We start from the raw sequence: 11628 nt of genomic DNA, 5'->3' as shown, positions 1-11628 counted from the left end.
GCACTCGCGAGAGAGAACGAGAGTAAAGGGTTGAGGATCCAGTGGTCCACCTCTCTATGATGGCTCCCTGCCCCCCTTTTATATCTGCCTTGGTCCTCTTCCCCCAAAAATATTGGCGGGAAGGGTTGCCATATAATGGCAATTTTGAAGGGGGACAGGGACGCAGTCTATCCTGACAAAAGGTGGTCTTCGCCTGCAAAGCCACCATCCATGATGCGCCGGTGGGCTCGGGGATGACCTCCGCCCTGCGCACCCGTCGTCTTGGTCTTCTTGCACCGATCGGGCAACCTTTGGGGGTTGCTTTGGGAACCGGCGTGCTGGCCTTGCTCCCTTAGCACAAAAGCGGAAATCCTCCTCATCCGCGCCTGCTGGCACGACCTCTGGCGCCGTTCATCGCCGCGCGCGTCACCCACGTAATGACACGAGACCACGAGACCGAGTCGGGCAATGCCTGCCTCGCATGCCTTAGGGAGGGAGCATCGGGAGGCAACCTCGGGAGGCTCTTGGTGAAGCCGCCTAGCCTGCTCGAGATGCCCGCCTCCTGAAAAGGGGTCTCATGAGGCCAAGCTCTGGTGAAGGGTCTTGTCCGTGGCGCCCGCTGGTAGGCCACTCATTGGGCTCTTGACATGCGCCACGTCCTGGGCTGAAGGCAGATGGGCCTGGGTACCCCGGTTCCACGAGCCCGACACCAACAATTCTCCTTTTCAAGTAATCCCCCCGTTCCATAATGTAGTGCATATAAATATTATTTTAAAATCAAACTTTGCAAAATTTGACCAAGTTTATAAACAAAACCATTTATATCTAAAATATGAAAATGCATCTTATAATGATACTAATGATATGTGTTTGGCATTCTGGATGTAAATGTTTTTCTCTACAAACTTGTTTGTGAGGTTTGACTTAAAAAAAACTATATGCACTATATTACGGAACAAGGAGTATAAAAAATTGCTTTAGGGGGGTTTAAGCAAAAAGAAAACCCTGCTCCAACAGGTCCTCACTTAGACTTAACACTCCTTGTGCCTGATGGTAACATCTTTGCGGAAGCAAAGAATGATAACATCAGTTTACGCACCGGCCTCCACTTCATCTCTTGCTCTAGTGATCTTCTCCATCGATAATGCTCAAATTGTTACAAGTATAGTTGCGTTTAAAGATAGATATAGGCCCTATTTGGTTCAGCTTTTATCGCCGGATTCCGCTGCCGTGCAGCAGAATCTGAACCAAAGGGCAAACCCAGCAGAATCTAATTTCAGAAATCCGCTGCCAAAATCTGAACCAAAAACGGAAGCAGCCCAGGACGTGTTTTCCAAAATCTGATTCCGCTGCGAGCCAAAATCTGAAAAGGTTGTATCAGCTGGTTTGCCAAATGACCTACATCTTTTTCAAATCAGATTTTCCACAACTGTTTTTTCACAGCTGCTTTTAGAAATCCACAGCCGAACCAAACAGGGCCATAAGGAGTTAGAGATAGATAACGTAATTTTTTTGGAAGGGCAAAATGCAGTATTATATACACGCATGATCCACAATAAATACATACACACACGCACACACACAATTCTATGTATGACCCAGTTGTATTATGTGTGCAGGATCCCTAATGAATCCATGCTTTTGACAGCAGTTAACCAAGTGTGTATGACCAGCAAGCAGATGTTTCAAACACACACACCCACTCTCTGAACCTGCAAATGCAACACGTGATCTGATTTCATGGTGATTTCATGGTGCGTGCGCTGCAAGCGATAGAGTCTACACCTCATCTCCCGGCGTGTAACCTAGAGCGAGTGAAGATGCCTGACCTTCTCGATCGCCTCCTTGATCCTCCGCGTCGGCTCCTCGTACAACATTGTCGGGTCGTCAAACTGAGCAGCGAGGCTGGGCTCGTCGAGGAACGCGCGGAAGGTGTCAGCCACAGAGCTGGAGAGCGACTGCAGGTTGTAACCACCTTCCAGGAAGAAGACGCAGCGGCCGCTGCACAGCTCCCTGGCCAGCTGCTTGATGCTCGACGCCAGCATGTAGAACGTGCCCGTCGTGAACTGCAGACCCGCTAGAGGGTCCAGCGCGTGCGCGTCGTAGCTGACAGAAGGGTGGGTGGAGTCAACTTCGTGTGTTTGTGGAACATCAATAGTTTAGATATAATAATACTATGAACAATTTTCATTGTCTACATGATTGAGATTCAGAATGAGAAGCCACCGTGTATTTGAACAACTCCAGAGAATCTTAACTTTCCTTTTTGGCATGTTTCTGTTCTCAAGATAATAATGTGGTTCTGAGGAACTCACCCAGCTGAAACGAGGATGATATCGGGCTTGAACCGCTGCGCAGATGGAGCAATGACCTCATCAAAGGCGCACCTCATTGAGTAGTCACCTGAGCCACCGGGCAATGGCAGGTTGAGCGTTGTTCCTTCGCCACTGCCCTGACCAATTAGGTTCATCTTACCAGTACCGGGATAGCTTCCTAGCTACATACACCAAATTCAGAAAAGAAAATGACTATCATGGTAATGGTAAAATAAGCCAGCAGTGAGTATGTAAGGTGATGGTCTGATAGACCTGGTGGGTTGAGAGGAAGAAGATGTCTGGATCGTCATAAAAGGCATCAGATGTGCCATTGCCATGGTGAACGTCAAAATCTATTATCATTACTCGCTTCAATCCATGTTGATGCTGAGCGTACCGAGCTGCAACTGCAATGTTCCCAAAGACGCAAAAGCCCATGGGACCTTCAGGAACAGCATGGTGTCCGGGTGGCCTTATTAGCGCAAATCCAAGAGGTGGACTTAGGCCCAGCTTTGATGCGGCAACCTAGGAAAACATACAACATTTCTTGGGAAACGAGCACTGCAAAGGAAAATTTACTAAATCATGAAATAAGAAACACGCTGAAACCACCGAGGAAATCAACTGGAAGAAAATTAGTTACCACTGAATCAACCAATGTAATTCCAGCACCAGCTGAAAGAAGTGATTCTGCGAAAGTCTACATAAACAATGAAATTACTTAGAGAAAGAAAAGGAATATCTAAATTTTGATGAGTACAATTGTACTCCCTCCGTCCCGTAATATAAGACGTGCAAAAACGTCTTATAATATAGGACGGAGGGAGTACATAATATCAGTTAAGGAAGTAAAGAATGAACTATCCGCCGAGTTAAAAGAAAACTAAGAACTATTCTCCTGGTCAAAGTAAAGTATGAACTATGAAATTACTTAGAGAAAGAGAAGGAATATCTAAATGTTGATGAGTACAATTGTACATAATATCAATTAAGGAAGTAAAGTACGAACTATCTGCCGGGTCAAAGAAAACTAAGAACACTCTCCTGGTCAAAGGAAAGTATGAAACTATCCTCCTGGTCAAAGAATGCACAAACTATCTTTGGGAAATAATTCAATCTTATCATAAGAAGTCATTCCCTTATTAACACTGCACACAACAATATCATCTTGGACTTCCTCTATCATAAGTAAGACTAATAATTTCACTATCTGTTTCATTTTGTTTATAAAAAAGGGGCACAAAATGCTCCATCGCATAAAACGAAACTCTGTTCATTTCAACAGATTAAATAATGTATCTGTTACATTGTTTAAACAATGGTTTGTCCTAATGTTCCTTTCAACTTTGCACTGAGAGATTGAGAGGTGCCAGAATAGTTCTGAGCTGCTAGGTGACATGTTTACAGGCAGCAAGCTATGCAGCTCTACCTAACATTCACAGCATGAATATCAAGACCTCAACTAATCACCAGGTCACTAGATAATACATTTTTTTCCTTTTTTTTTTGAAGGCAAGACCAAAATTTCTCTTGATTTAATAGGAAAATAGAAGGTTTATAAGTACAGCCTCTGGGAGTGCATTCATGAAACAGTAAAGTGCACAGAAGACTGCCTCTGAAAGGCTTAGAAAAAAGAAAAATAATTAAGAAAGTGCATAGAGCATTACAGTCTGTGTAGCATATGTTGGTCCAGTTCCTTCGATGAATATCAAACCTTCATCCAAAGCCTTACTCATAGCCTGCAATAGTGACCTCTTTAAAGCTGTTTTTTTATAGTCGGTTTGATATATTTTCAACTAACAAGATCTCAATTCTTTATTAAGTTGGGAAAAGGTAATGCAGATCAGAAGCAATTGCTATGAATTCTTCTTTTTCTTCTCTGCAGAGTAGGACTACGACAACAACAAAAACGCCTGATGGCAATTACCTTTTCGAGTCCAGTGATGTATGTTCTTGAATGAACTCGTGCAACATCATCAAGTGAAGCAGGGTAGAAATTTTGGATTTCAAGAACCTGTGAACCCCGATGCTGGATACAAAAAAAAAGATGTCATATAGTTACAAGCTCATGTTAGAACGTTGATTTTTTCAGTGAGATGTGATACAGTACAAATGAGGATATGAGAAAGAAATATGCAAAACTTATCGAGATTTAACTGAAAACACTTAAATTGTACTCCCTCCGTTCTATATTAGTTGTCGCTTGTACTAAATCAGCGACAACTAATATGGAATGGAGGGAGTATCTTTTTCTTTGTTACTGTTTATCTATTTCTATAGTCCATTTTTAGCATGCAAGAACATGCAACTGCATACTTTTGGAAAAAATAGAGCATGCCAGTTTTAACTGAAGTATATGTACAGAGAAATTTAAAAGACAAGGGAAAAAATACATCTGTTAAAAACTTATAAATATAATATTACAAAAGATATAAGAAGGCAAAGTTTTTTTTTGTTGCTTACGTACCTTTGGTGTAAGCTCCAATTTTTCGAGAGCATCAACTATTGCTGGCACTCTTTTGTTTGATTCTGGATGTGCTTCCTAAATACCATTATACAGGGTATATTAGGATATAAATCAGACAACACAATTTGACATGTCATGATTATGCTACGATGTACCATTTATTTTACATAATTTACACTTTGGAGTTTGGACACACAACTTACACAATATGATTTGATACCAGGATGTCCCTAAGCAAGGATTGTATATAATATAGCTCGGCAGTAACTTATTCTCTTAAAAGACTGAAGTAGCAAAACATAGTTGGATTAGGAGCCCAATCGACAAAAAATTGATAGGATATCTTTTGTATTTTAAACACTATAACCTTTATTCCCCTCAGTTTGATCAAAATTTAGTACCTCAAATCACCCAGCATCTACATATATATAATACTTGTGACGTAGATGTGAAAGCAGCAAAGCATTGGAGATAGCTTACCTTGTTATGACCCATGGCAGGAGAAGCACAATAGAGGATGCGAGCATCACGAAGCAAACTATCCGGCAAAGGCGAATCCTTTGGAGCACCATTTGCATGTGAGATAGAAGCTCCATCGTGACTCGTCGCACACTGTGCAGGCCGACCCCCATTCAGGTTCTGCTTTCTCCCGGTGGTTTGTAAGCTGCTCCAGGTTAGGGAATGATGTGTTCCATAGACACGGTACTGTCTGAGCAAAGGAAACACCCTTCCTGAGAGAAGTGGCAGGCAGTTGTCTAAATATGTCATAGAGGTCAGGTTACCGCCATACACGTATAAACAGAAACAGACTTAGATGAGCATCAAAAGGATACCAAGAACTCTGGTAAACTGGGGACCTAGTTACGGCTGGGCATTTACACAAGCAGGTGGTGGGCAAGTGGCATCTACTAGTGGAAGCATGAATCGGCAAGCGATGAAGCAAGTGGAGCTACCGTCCTACCTCCAAGAATCGGTAGGGATCGTGGTATCCGCAGAAGCTCCATCACCTCAGGCGAAGCGCTCTCTCTCTCTCGCTCTCGCTCTCCTCTTATCCTCCCTCGGTTGAACAAGAGGAGCCGGAAAACCTCTTCCTCTCGCTAGTCGCCTCGCCTCGCCACTATCTGCAGAGCCCACCCCCACTCTCACTCCCCCTGGGCCGGCCCAACCAGCGGCTCGGCTACAAAATCACCGTCTGTCGTCTTTCAATGGACTCTTTGACTATGTCTCAAAAAAATTTGATTCTTTGACTTGTTGGTTCGATTTCTCTTCTCAAAGGAACCCCCAACACCGCCGTCGGAGCAGCGGCGGCAGCAAGAGGAGATGGCGCCGCCCAGCAAGGAGCCGTGCAAGAAGGAGGCGTGCGACATCCAGGCCTGCCTCTCCAAGAACCTCTTCGATTCCAAGAAGTACGGCCCCGTCCTCTCTCCTTCTCTTGGCTCTTGCGGTTGCTGCAAGGGATTCATGCATAATTCTGGATAGTAACTGGGGGGTTTGGGAATTCGAGCTCGACGCTTGGGCATGTCCTGGGATTGGGATTGGGGAGACCTAGGCAAGCATTGGAGCTGGACCTAGGAAGAATTGGGATTTGGGAGCCATCATGACCTCATGCCACGGTGGACTTCCTACATATTTTTTTTATTTGCTCTGATAGCGTGAGCATGTTTAGTTGGGTCTTGTTGTGGCACTCCATGTTTAGTTTCGGGTGCTTATTGCGTATCAGCATATGACCATTGCTAGACAGCATTATCAATATTTCCTGTTTTATATGCTGGTGTTTTGATGGCATCACCTATTAATTCATCATAAGAAATTTTTGTTTCTTGGAGATTTTTCATAAGAATACAAGCACTACTTCTCCCTTGTTAACACCCAAGCTCAAATAATGCTGCTCCGAGCAGCATTGTGGCACCACCTCCTCCAGCCCATGCGCCAAGGGTGGATGAGGCGAAGATGCCCAAGTTGTCAGAAGAACCCATTACCAATTAGGAGTGCTAATCATGTTTGCTTTTTAACAGGTGTTTGAAAGTTATTCAGTCACTACAATCTTGTTGTGAGCAATGCGAGTACAAATCAACACATTGTGGTTCTTTGTCGGGCTTGCTCAAAAACATTTCAAAGTGATGTAATAAGACTATCACTCAATAAAGGTAAGATTTATCTTTACAGTTACAAAATTTATTGAAATTCTGCAAGTTCACAAATTCCATCTATGTTTCTATATCAGCACTTGGAAGCTAGAAATTCTAAATAGAAGTCGGAATCGTGTGGTTGAGGTTTCTATCTGAATAAATTTATCATTAACCCGCTTACAGAAAAAGAAAGGTTTTATGTTTATGTTTATGTGTACATTAGTTACCTGTTAGATGGTGCTGCATTGTGAGTCTCTACTTTGGTTACAATGACGTCCTTTTTCGAATGTCTATTTGGGTTACAAGGAGATGCTTTGCTTAGATAATTTCTTTTTTCTATCACTGTGTACTTTGGTATGTGATAAATCTATCAAGACCAGGCACAGGCTAAAAATATAATTTATCATCTATGTATCTCCAGGTGTAAACATTAGCTTGTCTTCTTTGGCATCTCATTAAAGGTCTGTATAGATATCCTTGAGAAACCAAAGATTTTAGATATATTTGTGGATGAACTATAAGAACGCACTAAAAAGAAATATAACTTGAGGAAAATATGATACTTTCAAGACTGATGGAAGTGTCAGTGTAATCAACATAACTAAATTGCAGCATGAAACCAGCACATGGTCAGATTCGGCTAGCAGAATCAACCTCTTATTAGCATTGTGGTCTATTTTGAGACTGTAGATAAGCACCATAACAACTTCACCATAGAGTGGGCTAGCCATTATGTTATATATACAAAATTGTGTGCTGATTATGCTACTGACATACTGTTTTATGTTTTATTTGAAGGTTGAATAAAAAAAGTAATCTAGTTGACAGAGGATGTTTGTCTTTGCAGGTAATTTTAGGTTTGCTTGGGAGTTAATCAGGATATCAGTTTCTCTAATCCATCATGGTACAGTATATGTAGATACTGAAGTTTACTTTACTTAGTGGATCCTGTTGAGCCTATCATATTTGGTTTCAGTATGGGTGCTATGATATGATGAAAGGAAGTCACATGCTCATCTATTTGATTGGCTTAATTATTATTATTTTCCCTACTTGCAGTATGACTGGGAAAAATAATAATGCGCCATCCTCAACCTGCAGAAAGGTGCTGTGGTTGCTAGTTGTTCGGTGCTGAGTTTGTCAACACATTTCTTTAAGAGGGATACTGATATTGCCGTATACCTGTATTATCCTTTGTATTTCTTATTATGCCCATGTGCAGATATAATTCAAGAAAATAAGTGAACCCTGGCCTTGTTGTACACCAATCTGCATTTATGATATGGGAAGTGTTTTTGAATTGCATTAGTGTTCGCCCTGCATGTTCAACGGTACAAAAAAAAATCAAGTTTGTATGAACACGATGCACAGAAATAAGGTCAACTGATACTGTAATAGTTAGTTAGCTCCATCTTTCTACAAGCTAGTGTGCAATTAGGATGTTGGATATGATTCCAGTCAGCAGTTAATCTGCCAGATCATATGATGTCATTATCCTGTTGCTTAGCATTTGTGGCTAGTCTCAGGTTATTTGTGATTTGATTATGGTATTACTCTCGTTGGTGAATTCGGTACTCTGTCATGACTACCTTAGCTTGTACTCCCTCCGTTCCAAATTACTCGTCGCAGAAATGAATGTATCTAGAACTAAAATACATCTAGATACATTCATTTCTGCGACGAGTAATTCGGAACGGAGGGAGTACTAGAATAGAATCTTATCTTGTGTGATGCAATACCTACCAAGCAAGTGCAGATTGGTATGCATTGCAAATGACCTCAAGCTGACATGTGCATTACATTCTGCACGACTGTTTTTCGCTGTCCACTTGGGAGTTGGGACCAACCACAACCAGTTTGTTGGTGCGTCCCCCACACATGTCCATTCCTGAGCTTGTTGCTTATCTTCCATGGGTGTTTATCATCCGCTTAAGCACTAGTAGTATGAATTATGCAAGTGAGGCTGGTTTGTATTTTGGAGATCCTTTGTATTTGACATGAATAAAGTTTTATCTCGTTAAAGCTGCTTTTGTTTCTTTATGATAAATTAGCAAAATCTAGCACTAGTAGGATGGGATGATTTCCTTGTGGAAAGATGAGGAATCTCTTGAAGCCATTTTCATCAGTTCAAACTGACTTCTTTCTGAGTTTAGCTGCCATGTCAAGTCACAGATGCAAAACCATTGTGATAGGTGACTCGATTAATTCTGCCATGATGATTTCCACTAAACTGTTAGTGGGTGCCTGCACTACCCATGTTTTGCATGATGGTTGATGAATGCCAAAGAAGAAAGAGTGAATCATCTTTTCAATCTTCCAAACTAACTTAGGTTCCGAAATCTGAAATGTTTTCCAATCTACTCCCTCTGTTTCAAAATGTTAATACAAAGTTGGGTCATCTATTTTGAAAAGGAGGGTATGAACATGCAAACCATGATAATATCGAACAGAACCCATAGCCAGAATTGAGCAGCACAAGGCTCTGAAGAGCCGCGCAAACGAGGGAAAAGAAGCAAGTGATGTATTTATCGATCGAGAATGCGATATTATATATACACCTGAGATTGATTTATGCACGCATCTATATAATTCTCGCATCCACACTGCTGTCAGTTTGGTGGCGTCTTCCTTGAGGTGGTGCTGGACTTGCGTGCCAAGAAGAGCTTCTTGAGCAGCTTGAGCATCATCATCAAGCTCAGCCTCCTTCGCCAGACCACGCTGCTCCCGGTACCGGAGGCGACGACCACATCCACATGCTGGAATGGTATTCCGTCGCCTTCACCAGCGTGCCACGCCTCGCTCGACCACTCCATGCTCAGTGGGCACGGCTGCGGCGCCCGGGCCAGCTCCTCGTTGAAGTCCTCCCACAGCATGTCCATCTTGTGCTCTTCCATGACGGCGAACCTCTCGGAGCGGCCCCCCGGCCCCGGGTAGACGTCGTTGTTGGGGTTCCCGGCTTGCTCGGCGGCCGAGAAGCACCGCCGGTGATGGTCGTGCGCTCCCGCGTCGGCCGGGACGACGAACCATGGCGGCGGCGAAGTGAAGTGAGGGAAAGGGAGCTTCTTGGCGCCGCACGGCACCGGTGGCATGGTAGGGAATGTGAAGTCCTCCACCATGGCTGTGTTTGTCTGTGTAGGACGAACCTATGGACGACTCTGAGTCTATGTCTGAATGATGTATTCGTGGAATTGCCAATGGAGGTTGCAACTTCTTATCTACCTCTCCAAATGCCTAGAGGCTAGAGGGAGTATGTCTACGGCTGTTTCTTTATCTCTCAAGCTCAAGTGATGGTTGGCGAATGCGAGTATTATAATTTGGTGGTTGGCTTTATGCTAATTGGCTTGATTAGCTTGGCCTATCAGGAGACGCCAATCAGCAAGCACCAAGACAAAAGGACCTACTAATTAATTGTTAATGTCTAGTTGCAACATTCCAAGGTCATGATATACAGCTAGAGCTCGACATGACAACAAAAATTATTGGGCCCTAGAGAATGTGCACTTCAGACATAACTGAGCCTGAAAGTAATAAGGCCTCTTTTGGTTCATAGGATAGGATTATCATAGGAATAGGAATCTTGTAGGAAATGAGATGACATGTATCTCAAATCCTATGAGTAGGAATAGGAAACAAGATGTCATTTGGTTAACATCAAAGGAATTTTTTTCATTGAGTTTAGGCTCTTTTTTATTCTCCTATAAAATGTGGAGGATAGGAACCAATCCTATGTAGGAATAGGAATCCATTCCTATGAACCAAAGGGCTCTAAAGGAAAAAAAATCCTATAAGAATCATATCCTCTAAAATTCTTATGAAATTCCTCTAAACCAAAGGAGGCCTAAGCTTTTTCTCTTTTTGCTGTTAAAATAAATCAAGTGGAGTGTTGGTTGGGAAACAGAATCAGGCAAGCTCCAGCATAAACTGTAGTGATGTTAGGGGTAGCGATGTGAGTTAGAAGAGAGAGGGAGGGATTTGGTGGAATTGTCGTTTGTATTGCTTGAGCCTCATGGGCATATATATAGAAGTACATGATCTACTTAGAATACAAGGCAAGCCAGAATATTTCCTAGTCTAACCTATGTTTCCTAATACAATCACGTTACTCAACACCCCCCGCAGACACAACGGTAGCGACGCAGACGGTGAGACTGGAGAAGAATCCGAAGGAAAGCCGACGGACACCCCCCACAGTCGTAACGGTCGATGCATCGCGGAGTCGTGGCTGGAGTGGAAACCGACGAGGTTGCTCAAGCAGGCGGTAGCCCTTTGTGTCGTTTGTCGATGTAGCCAAGAGCGTGGGTGGTGAAGCCGTGGTTGAGGTAGCCGTGCGAAGAATGCCGTGGTCGATGTCGAGTCGGGGTGGCCGGTGTCGAGGAAGTCGTCGTGGAGCCGTAGGCGCAAGGGGCGCCGAGTTAGCATGGGCGCAGTGGTGTCGAAGTAGTGGTGCACCGGGAAGAAGATGTGGCTGACGACGCGTCGCGGCGGGTTTGCCAAGCCCGGGGACATATCGTGGACGAAGGCACGTACCGGTGTTGCCAACACCAAGCATGCGTAGACGGACGAAGACGAAGTTGACGAAGCGCCGACCAGGCTTGCCAGGCCCGGGGACACGTCGTGGATGAAGGCACGCATCGGTGTTGCCAACACCGGGCATGCGTAGACGAGGGACCTACACGAGCTGTACGCCATGTCGGAGAAGTCGGAGGGACCAGCAGAGAAGAACTCAATGATGGTTGTG

General features: G+C 43.6%; 3 protein-coding genes across 5 annotated transcripts; 1 reads left to right on the top strand and 2 right to left on the bottom strand.

Annotated features, from left to right (window-relative positions):
- Nucleotides 1-1467: 1467 nt before the first annotated feature.
- LOC125529648 (histone deacetylase 10, chloroplastic) lies at nucleotides 1468-5878 on the bottom strand. 2 transcript variants are annotated; one of them, XM_048694070.1, is made up of 9 exons: nucleotides 5723-5878; nucleotides 5242-5492; nucleotides 4762-4836; nucleotides 4222-4323; nucleotides 3962-4033; nucleotides 2938-2994; nucleotides 2568-2819; nucleotides 2295-2476; nucleotides 1468-2085 (listed from the first exon to the last, which is right to left on the bottom strand). In XM_048694070.1, exons 1-9 carry the CDS (start codon nucleotides 5763-5765, stop codon nucleotides 1785-1787), a joined length of 1335 nt encoding a protein of 444 aa, XP_048550027.1. In that variant the 5' UTR covers nucleotides 5766-5878; the 3' UTR covers nucleotides 1468-1784. The 2 variants fall into 2 exon arrangements, with proteins under 2 accessions (XP_048550027.1, XP_048550025.1); XM_048694068.1 differs by having other exon boundaries at nucleotides 5242-5516; nucleotides 5723-5868.
- An 11-nt stretch (nucleotides 5879-5889) lies between these two features.
- Nucleotides 5890-8195, top strand: LOC125529649 (cx9C motif-containing protein 4). 2 transcript variants are annotated; one of them, XM_048694071.1, is made up of 5 exons: nucleotides 5890-5951; nucleotides 6037-6167; nucleotides 6777-6908; nucleotides 7738-7794; nucleotides 7950-8195. In XM_048694071.1, the coding sequence occupies exons 2-3, from the start codon at nucleotides 6082-6084 to the stop codon at nucleotides 6880-6882; spliced, it is 192 nt and encodes a 63-aa protein (XP_048550028.1). In that variant the 5' UTR covers nucleotides 5890-5951; nucleotides 6037-6081; the 3' UTR covers nucleotides 6883-6908; nucleotides 7738-7794; nucleotides 7950-8195. The 2 variants fall into 2 exon arrangements, with proteins under 2 accessions (XP_048550028.1, XP_048550029.1); XM_048694072.1 differs by lacking the exons at nucleotides 5890-5951; nucleotides 7738-7794 and having other exon boundaries at nucleotides 5959-6167.
- A 1199-nt stretch (nucleotides 8196-9394) lies between these two features.
- Nucleotides 9395-10185, bottom strand: LOC125529647. The gene has a single exon (XM_048694067.1). The coding sequence runs from the start codon at nucleotides 10004-10006 to the stop codon at nucleotides 9500-9502; it is 507 nt and encodes a 168-aa protein (XP_048550024.1). The 5' UTR covers nucleotides 10007-10185; the 3' UTR covers nucleotides 9395-9499.
- Nucleotides 10186-11628: the final 1443 nt, after the last annotated feature.

Source organism: Triticum urartu, unplaced genomic scaffold, assembly GCF_003073215.2.
Source record: "Triticum urartu cultivar G1812 unplaced genomic scaffold, Tu2.1 TuUngrouped_contig_5744, whole genome shotgun sequence".
NCBI lineage: Eukaryota > Viridiplantae > Streptophyta > Magnoliopsida > Poales > Poaceae > Triticum > Triticum urartu.
Note: the sequence above shows the minus strand (reverse complement) of the source record. Positions and strands in the feature narration are given on the sequence as shown.

Coding starts and splice junctions, on each gene's coding strand:
- LOC125529647 (XM_048694067.1), bottom strand. CDS start 10,006: ATGGTGGAGGACTTCACATTCCCTACCATGCCACCGGTGCCGTGCGGC.
- LOC125529649 (XM_048694071.1), top strand. CDS start 6,082: ATGGCGCCGCCCAGCAAGGAGCCGTGCAAGAAGGAGGCGTGCGACATC. Junction 6,168..6,776: donor AACCTCTTCGATTCCAAGAA/GTACGGCCCCGT, acceptor GCTTTTTAACAG/GTGTTTGAAAGTTATTCAGT.
- LOC125529648 (XM_048694068.1), bottom strand. CDS start 5,765: ATGGAGCTTCTGCGGATACCACGATCCCTACCGATTCTTGGAG. Junction 4,837..5,241: donor CTGCCATGGGTCATAACAAG/GTAAGCTATCTC, acceptor AATGGTATTTAG/GAAGCACATCCAGAATCAAA. Junction 2,086..2,294: donor ATCATCCTCGTTTCAGCTGG/GTGAGTTCCTCA, acceptor CCCTTCTGTCAG/CTACGACGCGCACGCGCTGG.